Below are 16,388 nucleotides of genomic sequence, written 5' to 3'. Positions count from 1 at the left end.
GTCCTTGTAATAATTTGCAGGAAGATGTTTGTGGCAGAAGCTTTTTGGATTGATGGATGTGATGAAATTCGAAGAGATTTCAGATTAAATTCTTCTTGGTGTTGATTCCACTGGATGTGATGGCTTTTGTTTGTAATCTTTTAAAGGGATTCTTTAAAATGCTTTTCTACCAATACTAAGTTTCATCTTTTCCATCACCCTGACCCTGCTCAACCAACTATGTTTTCCAGCTTCCAAAGGTCAATTCATCTTTGAAAATGTTCCAGGACTTAAAATACTGTATCACTCTGGCCTCTCTTCTCATTGTCTATGTGAGATATCAAGATTTCATGATATTATTTCCAATGAGATTACCCCAGTCCCTTGTGGTTATTTCTAATAAATTGATAAAGATATCAGGCTCTCTGTTTTTAATCTCATGGGTACTTTTACATATTCACTAAAAAAATAACTCTATGTCAATGTACTCACAAAGGTTAAAAGAAAGAAGAGGCAATCTTTTGTGTTTATTATTTCTTTTTTCAAATGTATAAAGGTAAAAGGTAAAGGTTCCCCCGCACATGCATGCTAGTCGTTTCCGACTCTAGGGGCCGGTGCTCATCTCTGTTTCAGAGCCGAAGAGCCAGCGCTTGTCCGAGGACGTTTCCGTGGTCATGTGGCCGGCATGACTAGACGCCAAAGGCGCACCGAACGCTGTTACCTTCCCACCGTAGTGGTCCCTATTTTTCTACTTGCATTTTTACATGCTTTCAAACTGCTAGGTTGGCAGAAGCTGGGACTAGTAACAGGCGCTCACTCTGCTACGTGGCACTCGGGATTCGACCCGCCAAACTGCCGACCTTCTGATCGACAAGCTCAGCATCCTAACCCACTGAGCTACCACGTCCCTTTCAATTAATGTTTCATGTATATGAAACATTAATTGAAAGGCACACCAATATTTGAACATTGAACAAAGAGGACAAAATCCAAGAAGACGGTGCTGGCAAATCATTTCTGAATTGAAGCTGAAAATGAAATGAAGTATCCCCAGGAAATGAATTCAATTCAACATATGAATATCTATGTGGGTGAGAGGGAAAGAGGGAATGGGAGAGATGGAGAGAGGGAGAGAGAGAGCTGTAAGCTTTCGTAAACAATTTGTTATGGAATGGAGTTTCAACTAAAGACAGATGTAACCTTTCATCCCAACTCTCCTGTTTATTGTAAGGTATCATCTCAAAGATGCTTTTTCATGAGGCGACTGGACTTTCTTGTTCTTCTTTGAAGACATTTTGCTTCTCATCCAAGAACTGAAGAAGCTTCTTGGATAAGAAACAAAATGTCTTCAAAGAAAAACAAGAAAGTCCAGTTGCCTCATGAAAAAACATCTTTGGGATAACTATGACCTGGATGACTGAGAATCTCCATAGACCAGACATGTCAAACACAAGGCCCGGGGGCCGGATCCAGCCCGCGAAGTGGTTTCATGTGGCCTGCGAAGCCATCCTGGAAACAGTGAGGGAACGGCCCCCACTGCCTTGGCCCTGGCCCAGAGACCCTCCTTCTGCCAGAGAACCTCAGATCTGTCCCACTCCTGCCCAGCCTCCCATAGGCACCCTTGATGCGAATGATGTAGAGCAGGCCATGCCCACCCAGTAGGCCATACACACTCTAGCCACGCCCACCCAGTAGGCCACGCCCACCCTGGCCATACCCACCCGGCCCCTTGAGGGCAACCGCAATGCTGATGCGGCCCTCAATGAAATTGAGTTTGACACCCCTGCCATAGACATTTAAAGTATCGTTCTTATAGGATGAGCCACTGCTGGGCGAAAGACTAGGTATCCATGTGCTTTTCTAATTTTGAACTATTTTTGCCATTAACCATAATCTAAATGTATATAAAATGCGACTGATACTAAACCGGGATGTTAGGGCTGTTAAATATTTCAGTGTTATTTTTTTTACAAGGAAACCTAAAAACTTTAATTGGACTATTAATGGCCATAACATAGAATTAGATAAAATGTTTAAATATCTTGAGGTGCTATTTCAAGCTAATGCTAAAATAGGTCCAAATGCTGATATATATATTTTTTGCAAGTCCAAATAACTACAATGTTACTGCACACCAGGAATTAGGCACAATGGTGCTAACAGTTTCTGAATTCTTTTGAATTTTCAACACTTTTGCCTAAACATGATCTAAAATGTGATATTTTCACCACACAAATCCTAAAACTGGATCAAGCGAACCCAATTCGACAAAAGAGACAAAAACATTATACTTGTTCATTTTATTCTTTGCAGAAAATAACCCAAAGATACAGTACATATTTGTGTCTAGCACAAGTATATGAATCTTTGCTTTCAATATTTAACTGATGCATCCCAATTAAACAGAGAGTTAAAGTAAAAACAGATCCTCTTCAGTATGGATTGGTGTGGTTTCCTTCTCCATGCCATATTGTTACTGGAATAACAATGAACAATCTATGGAAGGAGAGAAGAATTGTCCTTCCAGAATTTCCCACTCAGAATTGTGAACTGTAAAAATAAATATGGTCCTAAATATAAATATGAAGCCAGTTTGAGTCAAGAGGCCAATCTGATTATTGGTCCAAGATATTTTTTATTGTTATTTCTTCAAAATGTTAAAGTGAGAGCCAGCAACACCTTTAATAGGACTGACCAATGTAGTTTTCTCCGTTTGTGTTATTTTGTGTATTCACCAGCTATGATAGTGGAAAGCTTGTTAGAAGTTTATTATTTCCCCCTCTAAAATCTATGGAGGTTATCAAAGTGCAGACAGCTATTCTTGAATAAACTTATATTCATTTCTCCACATTCCCATCCTGCCTTCCTTCCCTGAAAATAAAGTTGTCAAGTTGAAGAGGAGTTGACTTTTGCAATATATGAAAGATTGACAGAGAATAAGGATCATAACATTCTGGAACATTTTTATAGGAAGGTATTCAGTGGTGAACTCTAGTCTACACTGCAACTACAAATTTGTAAATTAATTCAAATACTATAATATATCTCTAAAGTCTCAGTGAAATAATTTCAAAGCCTACTAAGTAATAACTTATCCAAGGAGCTCACTCTCAGTTTGGAGCATGAGATACGTATAACAATGGATTTCAAGTGTATGCCCACATCATATTATAATGCATTCTATGTGAAGTTTTCAAGAGAGATACAGTAGGTGAACATATAGTTACAGTATTTTAATTTATTATTTTTACTACAAAAGCCATGTGAAAAGGATGAGAGATAGTTCATCTGTAGAATTCATTGGCTTGACTTCATAGTTTGACAAATTCACATTAAAAGCATTCTGGCGTTATAATGATCATCCATAATGATAACATTGTTGATGTTGTTATTCAGTTGCTGAGTAGTTTCCAATTCGTCACAATCCCAGGTCCCCCTGTCCTCCACTGTCTCCTAGATTTTACAAAAATTCATGTTCATTACATCAGTGACACTGTCAAACCATTTCGTTCTTTGCCATCTCCTTCTCCTTTTGCTTTCAATCTTTCCAAGCATCAGTTTCTTTTCCCATGAGTCCTCTCTTCTCATTTGGTAGCCAAATATTTTTTATTTTTATTTTATTTTAATTCCATTTATATCCTGCCCTTCTCCAAAGACTCAGGGCGGCTTACAAGCTTAGCACTAGCCTTCATTCTATGTATATGCCTGCTTATTAGGGCTTTTGTCCCCCCCCAAGCGGCATTATTACAAAGTCAGCTTAATTGCCCCCAACAATCTGGGTCCTCATTTTACCTACCTCGGAAGGATGGAAGGCTGAGTCAACCTTGAGCCTGGTGGGATGCGAACCTGCACTAATTGCAAGCAGCTGGTGTTACTTAAGGAGGCATTAGCCCACTGCTCCACCAAGGCTCTTATTTGAGCTTCAACTTCAACTGTCAAGGTTGATTTCCTTTAGGATTGAGTGATTTCATCTCCTTGCAATCCAAGGGACTCTCAAGAGTCTTGTCCAACATCACAATTCCAAAGCAGCAACTTGGATGCTGCAATATGTATGCTTTTGTTCCTCAAGGTATAAATGATGGGGTTGAGCAGAGGGGTGACCACAACATAGAAGACAGCAATTTGTTTATCATGATCGGGAGATGAAGCTGACTTTGGAATCATATACATACAGATAATTGTTCCATAAAACAAAATGACCACAATCAAATGGGAGCCACAGGTAGAAAAAGCCTTGCGCCATCCAGCATTTGACTTCATGTGTGAGACAGAATAAATTATACACCCATAGGTGGTCAGAATAACTGATAGAGGAACCAGAATACCTAATGCACCTACAGTTAAATTTATAAGCTTGCTTATTCGTGTATCATCACATGCAAGTTTCAGCACCACTGGCAACTCACATATGAAGTGGTTGATCTGGTTGGGACCACAATATGTTTGACAAGCAAGAGAGATAACACACATGGCAGAGAGCACAGGAGCAATGATCCAGCAGGCTAAAGCAAACTGCAACTGGGTTTGCTTGCTCATGGCAATAGCATAAATTAGAGGATAACATATGGCCAAGCAGCGGTCATAGGCCATGACACACAAGAGAAAGGACTCCATGCTACCCATGGTTAATGCGACATACATCTGGATGGTGCAGAGTTCAAAAGAGATGGCTCCATTTCCAGTCATGAGATGGGTAAACATGAGGGGCATGGTGCTGGTAACATAACATATTTCTATCCCTGCAAGATGTGAGAGAAAATAGTACATGGGAATGTGGAGCTGAGCATCAGTCTGCACCACGATGATGATCAGCAGATTCCCCAAAACTGTAAGCAAGAAGACAAGGAGAATGATTACAAAGAGGAGAAGCTGGATTTTTCTTTGGCTGGCCAGTCCTAGTAAGATGAATTCCTTAACAGAGGTGGCATTCTCAGCTTCCATCCTGGCTTGTTGACTGGAGGAAAAAAAGGGCGAAATGATGCAAAATATCTAGATTCCTTGGAAAGGGGATAAACTATCTTTTAAAAAAAACTACTCTCAAAGTAAACCAATCAGAACACACTCTACCTTAAGGTAGTGTTATGAAATGGGCTCTAGAAATTTTATATTTTTTTCCCAATGGTAAAGGAGAACTTTACCTTTCTTTATCTTTATCTTTCTTCTCTCCTAAGTTGGTCCTCATCTGTCAAGAAAGACCCCATGTATTATCAGCTTCTTCTACAATGCCCAGCAAGATGGAAGAGGATTCATTTGTTTTCTATGAAAGTCAGATATTGTGCACCTGTTGCAGAGTTCATAGGTCTCTCAGGAAGAACGTATACAAACTGTCACGGAAAGTGTCTTAAGTATCTTGCTTTTTTCTAATGCAAGATACTGAGCACTTAGGGAAAATGCTATGATTTATCATGAAAGAAACTTGCATAAAATTTCACAGATCTCTTTGTAAAATTTGAGAAAGCTTTTTTAGCAGGAATTCAGCAACCTGTCTCTTATGAAAATGGAAAGCGCTTAAATACCTAACAGAATGTTTTATGTTAGCTGAAGATACATTAGAAGTAATTGCAAGTGGTGGATATAATTGACATCCCTAAGGAAATTACATGGATTGTTTATATTATCATTGGGAATGTGTGACTTTCTTGGCTATTTTTAAAACTTCTACTTTTAAAATCTCTGAGGAAAGAAATAATTTGAAAGGAACAATTAATCAGTGGAACAACTTGCCTCCAGAAGTTGTGACTGCTCCAACACTGGAAGTTTTTAAGAAGAGATTGGACAACCATTTATTTGAAATGGTAACAAGTTTCCTGCCTGAGCAGGGGGTTGGACTAGAAGACCTCAAAGGTCCCTTTCAACTCTGCTATTCTATTCTATTCTATTCTATTCTATTCTATTCTATTCTATTCTATTCTATTCTATTCTATTCTATTCTATTCTAATGCCAATTAGTCGACTATTTCTTATCTTCAGAATATTGATTAGAAGGTGATTGGAGAGTCATTGTATCATGCAGCTTTTCTTAATAACATTCTGGGAGAGGAGATTCTTTCCATGGAGATAAAGAGCCCTGCTAAGATTTATTGGGCAGAAAGACATTATTCTTTGTTTACTCTATGAGACCTTTTCAGTGAGCATACTGCAAATGCTAATTACACAATATGTTTGCATCACTCCTAAGTTCCAGATCCTCAGGACTTTGGTGGCTGCTTCTCCAGTCATCCCAACATTGTCCACTGAGATGTTGTCACCCACTTAGTGAAATTGCCATTAAAATTACTCTATGCAGTGTGTGGCAGGATAGACATATTACATTGTCCTCTTTGTTTGACTACTTGGAATAAATTTGTGGGTTTCATAAACTAATAGCTATTCATTTAGAGATTTCCCAAAGATTATTATAGTTGTACTGCTCCTTAATTAAAACTCCTGGGAACCTAAAGCAGGTAAGATGGTAAAATGATGAAAAAGGCTTTCTCTTTGAACAATAAGAATAAAATAAAAAGGTAAATGGTTCTTTCCTTCTGAAGAAAATTCCACAAATTTTTGACATTCTTTGACTGAAAAAAAGTGTTTGAAAATATATGTCACAGCAACATATACTGTAGATATTAAATCCTCCAAAGAGATCATTTCCTATATGTTGACAAAAGAAAGACTGAAGAGAAAGTCATTTTTTCCTTCTGCATTTAATTTTGTTTAGCTGTCAAGAAGTGAGAAAATAATCTACATACATTATTGGAGATTCAAGTAAATAAATATATATAATAAAAAGAAAAACTTGTTAAATGAAATATAGAAAAAGCTAATGTTATCTATATAATATTAATTTGAATTCTTTCAGTCCCTCAGTTTATTATTTAAAATAGATCATATGGAAACATATTGCCTCATCTTTAAAAATATTAAGTATTTTAAACAATGCATAACAGACCGATATCCTGCATTAATTCCTTGGTATCAAGAGAATAATTTTATTACCATTTACATAAGATTAACCTCTGTAATGAATCCCAGATTTGGTATAGCCAACGTTCTTCAGAAAATGACAAATTCTTTACTTTAGGAATATACTTTAATAATCACATTTAAATCTTTGACTATTATAATTCTTTCCAAACTTTTATTAACTTATGATTTAAAACCAAAATATAATGGATGGACACAGCCATATCATATGATTGGAAAAAAACCCCTCAAATTGCATATAATGTACACACTCATATACACATATACACCAAAAAAAATCTTTTGTTCAACCCTCTAAAAACATCCTTTCAGAGATCCAATAGACATAAAATATTCCACTCCCAAATTAATTTCCTTCTCAAGTAATATGAAATACATTTTATATTTCTTAAACCCAGACCCATTGATTTCGTCAAATTGGATAGCCTAATTCTTTTTTCCACAGTTACCTACTGAAGTTAAGTTTAATCCTGTTTTTTAAATTCCTTATAAAACTGAACTGTTGATTTCAGATTCTAGGGCACCCACTCTTAAGAATCCTAGAACTGCAAGTACTTCTGAACCTCAAAAAGGAACCTGGAATACAAAATGCATTAATTTTAATCCAGAGTCTTAACATAAGTTTTCACCACTGAATTATAATGATTGAAATCGCACCTATATATTTAGGCATATAAATAGCGGGGGTCGGCTGCTTCTGGGGCTCCAGGGCCAGTCGTGGGATTGTCCATTCCCACGACGATAGGGAATGGCAGCAGGTGTAGGAACAGAGGGCCGTATCGGTTTCAGGGAAGGCCTCTCCGCTGTTTACAAGCGGTGAGGCACTCCGACCCTCTGGTTCCGCCCCGAGGTCCCGGGAGTGAGGATGAGCAGCCTCCTGAGCTCCGGCTGGTGTATTTGAATGCCAGGTCGGTCGTTAATAAGGCTCCTCTCGTTCGAGACTTGGTCGAGGGTGAGCAGGCTGACCTGGCTTGCATCACGGAGACCTGGTTGGGCCCAGAGGGCGGTGTACCTCTGGTTGATCTTTGCCCACCAGGTTTCCGGGTGCTGCACCGGCCTCGGGCTCAGGGTAGGGGTGGGGGAGTGGCTGTTGTTGTGAGGGAGACCTTGTGTCCGCGGGAGGCCACCGTTCCCCAGACAGTCGGGTGTGAGTCTCTCTTTTTGAGATGCGGCCCTGGTGCGCAGTTGGGCTTGCTGCTGGTGTACCTTTCGCCTAGTCACGCAGCAGCAGCCCTGCCTGAGCTGCTTGATGTCCTCTCTGGGCTGGTGGTTGAGTTCCCGAAACTTATAGTTTTGGGGGACTTCAACCTACCATCGCTGGGAGGATCATCTGAGTTGGCTCGGGAGTTCATGGCTTCCATGACGGCCATGGACCTGACGCAAGTAATTACGGGACCGACTCATGAAGGAGGCCACACCCTTGACCTTGTTTTCTTGTCTGGACGGTGGTTAGATGATCTTGGTGGGGGCTCTCCAATTATTATGCCCCTGTCATGGACCGATCATCATCTCCTGCGGCTGGTCTTCCGTTTTGCCACCCCCCGCCGTGGGGGTTTGGAACCACTCAAATGGTACCGCCCCAGACGCTTAATGGATCCTCAGAGGTTCCAGGCGGCGCTGGGGTCCCCACCTGCTTCCCTCGCTCACAGCTCGGCCGAGGCCTTAGTGGAAGCCTGGGAAAGGACGGCCACTGAGGCCCTTGACCGAGTTGTACCCTTGCGGCCCCTGACCCGGTGCAGATCCCGTCGGGCTCCATGGTTTTCTGCGGAGCTCCGGGAGATGAAGCGTCGGAGACGGGGCCTAGAGAGCGGTTGGAGGGCCAGCCGATCCGATCCCGACCGATTGCGACTAAGAGCCTATATTAGGTCTTATCTCGCTGCAATTAGGGAGGCGAGGTCCAACCACTTCGCCACCCTTATTGCGTCCGCAGATAATCGCCCGGCTGCCCTGTTTAGGGTGACTCGCTCCCTCCTAAATCAGGAGGTGAGGGAGGATCCCTTGCAGGGACGTGCCGAGGAGTTTAACCAACATCTGTCGGACAAAATCGCTCGGATTCGGACCGGTTTGGATTCTGACTGGGCAGAGTCTGACGATCAGGACACGGGTGGTCTTGTCGATATCATCTGGGAGGAGTTTGATTCTGTGACTCCGGAGGAAGTGGACAGGATCATGGGGAGGCTGAGCACCACCACATGTTTACTGGACCCGTGCCCTTCCTGGCTGGTTTATGCAGCCCGGGAGAGGACACGCAGCTGGTTCCAGGCAGTTATATCGGCTTCTTTGAGTGAGGGTATCTTCCCCGCCGTCTTGAAGGAGGCGGTGGTGAGGCCTCTCCTCAAGAAGCCTGCCTTGGACCCAGCTGTATTGAACAACTTTCGTCCTGTCTCCAACCTTCGCTTTCTTGCGAAGGTTGTTGAGAGTGTGGTGGCGCATCAGCTCCCTCTGGTCCTGGATGAAGCGGATTATCTAGACCCGTACCAATCGGGTTTCAGGCCCGGGCACAGCACGGAGACGGCATTGGTCGCGCTGGTGAATGATCTCTGGAGGGCTCGGGACAGGGGGCATTCCTCTGTCTTAGTCCTATTAGACCTCTCGGCGGCTTTCGATACCATCGACCATGGTATCTTGCTGCGGCGTCTCAGGGGACTGGGAGTGGGAGGCACAGTTTTACAGTGGTTCTCCTCCTATCTCTTGGGACGTTCGCAGTCGGTGTTGGCAGGGGGGCAGAGGTCGACCGCGAGGTCTCTCATTTGTGGAGTTCCTCAGGGGTCGGTCCTCTCGCCTCTCCTGTTCAACATCTACATGAAGCCGCTGGGTGAGATCATTCGTGGCTTTGGAGTTGGGTATCATCAGTATGCTGATGATACCCAACTTTTCTTTTCGACCCCAAACCACCCCAGTGATGCCCTCAACGTGATGTCCCGTTGCCTGGAGGCGGTTCGGGTCTGGATGGGGAGGAACAGACTCCAGCTCAACCCCGACAAGACTGAGTGGCTTTGCATACCTTCATCCCGGGTTTACTCGGACATTCCATCTCTAGCTATGGGGGGTGAATCATTACCCCCCGTAGATAGGGCTCGCAACTTGGGGGTCCTCCTAGATTCACGGCTCACCTTGGAAGATCATATAGGAGCCGTGACTAGGGGGGCCTTCGCACAGGTTCGCCTGGTGCGTCAGTTGCGGCCCTATCTTAGCCGGGATGATCTATGCACAGTCACTCATGCGCTCGTGTCCTCTCGTCTGGACTACTGCAACGCTCTCTACATGGGGCTGCCCTTGAGGACCACTCGGAAGCTCCAACTGGTACAGAATGCAGCCGCGAGAGTGGTGTTGGGAGTCTCCCGATACTCCCACGTTACACCTCTGCTCCGTGAGCTGCATTGGTTGCCAGTTGCCTTCCGGGTGAGATTCAAGGTACTGGTAACGGTATTCAAAGCACTCCATGGCATGGGGCCGGAGTACCTCAGGGAACATCTGCTGCCGGCATCAAGCTCCCTGCGCCCTGTGCGTTCCCACAGAGAGGGCCTCCTCAGGGTGCCACCGATCAGAGAATGTCGATTGGTGGCCCCCAGGGGGAGATCCTTCTCTGTGGGCGCTCCGGAGCTGTGGAATCAGCTACCGGTAGAGCTCCGGACGGCGCCCGATCTTCGCTCCTTTCGTCGCGATCTTAAGACATTTCTGTTTGTACAAGCTGGCCTAGCCTGAGGGGGAGTGTTGGGGTTGTTTTATCTCTCGCTTTTTAATTTTTCTGGGGGTTTTTAGCGTTGTATTTATATTGTTCTTAACTAGGGCTATTGTTTAATCCTGTTTTAATGTTTGTATTCGCTATTTTATTCTGCCCTGTGAACCGCCCTGAGTCCTCAGGGAGAAGGGCGGTATATAAGTGTTATTAAATTAAATTAAAATTAAAAATATTTATTTCAACATAGTGTGATATATTTTGAAAAACATGTAAACCCAGCCTGAACAAATTATATCTTCTCTTTTTATAGTTGTCTGTGGAAATTTTAAATTTCAAAGGCCAAAATTAAACTTTTTTCTGTTTATAGTGTAACCAGAGTATAATTCATATTACATTTTTCTAAGTTGGTGTCTGACTTTTTGCATCCCCCTGGACCAGAACATGCAACAGTTTGCCAAATCTCATGTTTGTTGCATTGATGACACCATCTAACCATCGCATCCCCTGCCATCCCCTTCTCTTTTTCCTTTAATCTTTCCCACATCAGTGTATTTTTAAAACAGACCTCTTTTTTCATTAGGTGGCCAAAATATTTGAGCTTCAGCTTCAGTATGTGTCCTTCGAAAAAACAGTCAGAGTTGACTTCTTTTAGGATTGACTGATTTGATCTCCTTGCAGTCCAAGGGACTCTCAAGAGCCTTCTCCAACACCACAATTCAAAAGCATCAGCTCTTTGATGCTCAGTTTTCCTTATGGTCCAACTCTCATACTCATACATTACTCCTGAGGAAACCACAGCTTTGATTATATGGATCTTTGTCAGTAAGATACAACTTTAATATAACTTTAGCAATGACACACATAATTATCCAAAAGGTCTGCATCATTGGTCTAGAGCAGGGGTCTTCAAACCTGGTCCTTTTATGACTTGGCTTCAATTTCCAGAATTCCTCAGCCAGCATGGCTGGCTGAGGAATTCTGGGAGTTGAAGTCCACAAGTCATAAAAGGGCCAAGTTTGAAGACCCCTGCTCGAGAGAAATAATTTATATTCAAAGAAGTGTATTTCACTTATTGATTAGGCTGGAGGAACATAGCAGAGTAAAATTTTAAAATTAATTTAATGAATTAAAATAAGATTAGTGAAATATTGATAATGACTTTAAGTAATTGGTTTAAGTCAAAAGAGAGGAATTCAACAAGACAAGAATCTTCATGGCTTTTCTTCAAAGTTCCTACTTTTCAACACCTTGAGCACAGCCCTGTGGACATCGTTATTCCGCAAAGTGTAAATGATGGGGTTAAGCAGGGGAGTGACCACAAGATACATAACTGCAATGTTTTTTTTCCTGTCAGGAGATGAGCTTGAATGGGGGGTTATGTATATAGAGATGATGGTACCATAGAACAAGGTGACCACAACAAGGTGAGAGCCACAGGTAGTGAACACCTTATAACATCCTGCAACTGACTGCATTTGAAAAATCGAATACAGAATGCAACTATAGGAACATAAGATAACCAGAAACGGAACCAGAACTACAAATACTGATAGACCATTAAGTATGTCTTTGGTGCGGCTTACATCATCACATGCAAGATGTAGCAAAAAACGCAGCTCACAGAAGAAGTGGTTAATGTGATTAGGACCACAGAAGGAATGACGAAAGATGCAAACAATAGTGACCATTGAGATGACGCAGCCTATAATCCAGCAGGAGATAGCAAGCAGATGTTGGTGCTTTCTGTTCATGGCAGAGGCATATCTCAAGGGGTTGCAGATGGCCAAGTAGCGATCATAAGCCATGACACCCAGCAGCAAACATTCAGTACTGCCCAAGCTCAGAGCACTGCCTCCCTGTAAGATGCAACCTATTGAGGAAAGCACTCCTTTTCCAGCCAAGAGATGGGCTAAAGTCAGAGGCAAAGAGGTAGTGACATACGTTATGTCCAGGCCTGCAAGGTGGCTGAGAAAGAAGTACATAGGTGTGTGCAGTTGGGCATCAATCTGCACCAATATGATGATTAGCAGGTTACCCAAAATTGTGAGTAAGTACATTGTTAGGAAGACCACAAATAGCACAATGCGTTGATTTCGTTGAGAGGTGAGTCCTAAGAGGATGAACACTGCTTCTGAAGTGAAGTTCTTAGCATCCATCTTGGCATTCTGCCTACAGAGCAGAGACACTGATGGATAAAGAGTTTAATAGCAGAACATTGATAGAGAGGAGACAGAGAGAAGTTTCTATATCCACTATAGCACAATGTCAGCTGAGAAATCCTTGGTTTCCAATGTACCTGTCTGGATTGTTCAACAACACTATTGTATCTTTTGATTAGTACAAAACAGTATCAACAATGTATTATCACAAAGTGCTGCATTAACTAGATAATGAATCAACTCCTATCTTGAGATTGCCATTATGAAAGTTGAATGTTGAGATGATTCACATATGATTTATCCTCCAAATAGAAATCAATGTATTAATAGAATCTGGATTTTCTGCCTAATATCTGTAACAGGACTATAGAACATTTTCAGCAAGAGTGACAAATATCAGATGGTAGGACAGTAAGGAGTAATATGGAACACTGGCTTTCTTTATCTGAAACCTCCACAAAAGGAATATATGTCATTAAGTAGCTTTGTAAAGAAATCCTTTGTCCATTGGGAAAGAATGCAATAAGGATCATCTTCATTCAAAGCTACCAATAACATAGAAACCTATAAATTGCTAACTCATACTAATCAGTTCAAAGTTCTCAAAATCTTTTGAACAATTCCTTTACATTATAAACTAACTAGATTGTTATTTATGTGTTTCTTAGATTATCTTATGACCCTATAGGGATCATAGACTGCTATGGTCTATTTGATCATCCCTACTAGTATGCATGAATTATAGTGACAATATTTATTTATTTATTTATTTAGTTACATTTATATACCGCCCTTTCCCTGAGGACTCAGGGCGGTTTACAGGGAATTAAAAAATCCAACATACAAAAGTTAAAAACCAAATTAAAAAATATTAAATTGACCCTGTACACTTAAAAACCCCAATTAAAAATTTCTCCTCAGCCTGGGCCCGAGAGCTCAAAGAGCCAGGTCTTCAGGTCCCGGCGGAATGATCGGAGGTCGGGGTCAGTTCTCAGCTCCACCGGCAGCTGGTTCCAGAGGGCAGGCGCTCCCACTGAGAAGGCCCTATCCCTGGGTGTCACCAGCCGGCAATCTCTCACCGGCGGAACCCTGAGCAGACCCTCCCTGTGGGAGCGCACTGGGCGAAGGGCGTTTGATGCCGGCAGCAGGTGTTCCCTCAAATAACCCGGACCCAGGCCATGTAGGGCTTTATAGGTAATAACCAGCACCTTGAATTTCACCCGGAGGGCAACCGGAAGCCAATGCAGCTCGCGGAGTAGAGGTGTTACATGGGAGTATCGGGAAACCCCCATTACAACTCGCGCGGCTGCATTCTGCACCAGTTGAAGCCTCCGAGTGGTCTTCAAGGGCAGCCCCATGTAGAGAGCGTTACAGTAGTCCAAATGGGAGGTCACAAGCGCATGAGTAACTGTGTGTAGGGCGTCTTGGTCCAGATAGGGACGCAACTGGCGCACCAGGCCAACCTGTGCAAAAGCCCCCCTGGTCACGGCTCCTATATGGTCTTCAAAATTGAGCCGTGAGTCCAGGAGGACGCCCAGGTTGCGAGCCCTATCAACGGGGGGTAACACCTCACCCCCCATAATTAAGGATGGAATAACTTGCTTAACCCGAGATGCCGATATGCACAGCCACTCAGTCTTGGCGGGATTGAGACGAAGCCTGTTTCTCCCCATCCAGACCTGAACCGCCTCCAGGCACCGGGACATCACGGAGAGGGCATCACTGGGTTGGTTCGGGGTGGAAAGAAAAAGTTGGGTATCATCAGCGTACTGGTGATACCCCACCCCAAAACCACGAATGATCTCGCCCAGCGGCTTCATATAGATGTTGAACAGGAGGGGCGAGAGAACCGACCCCTGAGGAACTCCACAAATGAGAGACCTCGGGGCAGATCTCTGCCCTCCTGCCAACACCGACTACGAGCGGCCCTGGAGGTAGGAGGAGAACCACCATAGAACGGTGCCTCCCACTCCCAACCCCCTGAGACGCCGCAGCAGGATACCATGGTCGATGGTATCGAACGCCGCTGAGAGATCTAATAGGACCAGGACAGAGGAACAACCCCTGTCCCTAGCCCTCCAGAGATCATTCACCAGCGCGACCAATGCCGTCTCCGTGCTGTGTCCGGGCCTGAAGCCCGATTGGTACGGGTCCAGATAATCAGTTTCCTCCAGGAACAGAGGGAGCTGATGCGCCAATATCTCAATGGGTTATGAAATGATAAGATTTCCTTATGTTTAGGTGTCATTCACTTTCAATTGTACGAACAGCAACCCCAGGTCTTCCTTTTTGGAACCTTTTTGGCTTCTAGTAACCTAATAGAAATGGGGCCATAGCTGGACTGGGAAGTCAAAGAAACATACTAGGTGGGGAACAAGAGAGAGAGAAAGAGACAGAGAGACAGAGAGAGATAGACAGAGACAGAGACGGAGAGAGGAGATTGTCTTCAATTGCCAACAAAATGGTGTCAGTTAAATCCACAAGAGCTGAATTGAACTTGAAGCATACTATACCTTTATGAAGCAGTTATTCAGGATCTGAAGAGAAGTGAGAACATGTTAACTTCCTTCATTATAAGGGGAGCTTTTGTCAACTAGAGACCAACTTAATGGAAGTTACTCCACTCCCTTTGGTCCTCTTCAGTAAGTCATTACAAATGTTTTGCTCCTTCTATTAACCTCATAATTAGTGTTTTGAGGTTTAAAGAAAAAAAATCTTCACCTAATCAGTTTGTGTTAAATTTTGGGGTTGCTGTGAGCTGGTTTACAACTGGTTTTGAATGAGGCAAAATTTGGAATTTCAGTGAATTATTGGAGGACAATGCAGATAAGAACATGTGTTGGGCTTCTGATATTATATCTACCTAATTCAAACACAACAATTTAGGATGATTCTCCTGGCAATGGGGACTAAATAGGAGGAAAAATATATGCACCCATTACTAAACATTCAGTCACACTAAGATGATTTTTCCATTTTCATGAGATATCCTTCAGAAGAAAATCCTGCATGATTGTCAGATGAAAGCAATCAGAACTACTTGTAAAGAGTAGTTTATTGCCATTCAACTATGTTACAATAATCTTACCAGACTCACTGCATTCCCTTGGATATGGCAAGCTAAGGCTTCAAGGATTCTGTGGGGGAGGGGGCGAGAACCGGCTTGTGCTTCTCACTGCAGTGTAACAACTCTAAACAACTCTAAACTTGTTGTCTCCCTCCAGTCTAGGTGGAGATTCCACCACAATGATTAGAGCTTGATGAAGTCTCTTATGTAAGGGAAGGCATCTAGAGTACATTTGATGAATAATAGTTAGATGTTCCAGAATAAATAATAAGCCAAAGACAAAGTGATATTCCTAAGAAATAGGAAGATCATGCCAATGATCTTACTACAAAGAATTCCAGTTTTATTTAATATACCAGGCAGGAGAATTCTAATCAGACAATATTTCCTGATTATTATTTGAGTTCTTTTAATTGTAGATTTTGAAACTCAAAAAACATTAAACTCCACAGACACCGATCTTGTCAATAAAATTATTAACTTCATGGCAGATGCAAATAACATTCGGCTCTCTTGTCTAACTACTTATAGCAAA

The 16,388-nt window shown here is 42.7% G+C and overlaps 1 protein-coding gene across 1 annotated transcript; it reads right to left on the bottom strand.

Moving 5' to 3' along the window:
- Positions 1–3,972: 3,972 nt before the first annotated feature.
- Positions 3,973–4,920, bottom strand: LOC310649111 (olfactory receptor 1f45-like; the record flags this gene model as incomplete). Its single annotated transcript, XM_083377393.1, has 1 exon — positions 3,973–4,920. One exon carries the CDS (start codon positions 4,918–4,920, stop codon positions 3,973–3,975), a length of 948 nt encoding a protein of 315 aa, XP_083233519.1.
- Positions 4,921–16,388: the final 11,468 nt, after the last annotated feature.

The sequence above is a fragment of the Vipera ursinii genome (assembly GCF_947247035.1).
Source record: "Vipera ursinii genome assembly, chromosome: Z".
NCBI classification, from domain to species: domain Eukaryota; kingdom Metazoa; phylum Chordata; class Lepidosauria; order Squamata; family Viperidae; genus Vipera; species Vipera ursinii.
This window is presented reverse-complemented; position numbering and strand designations above follow the sequence as displayed.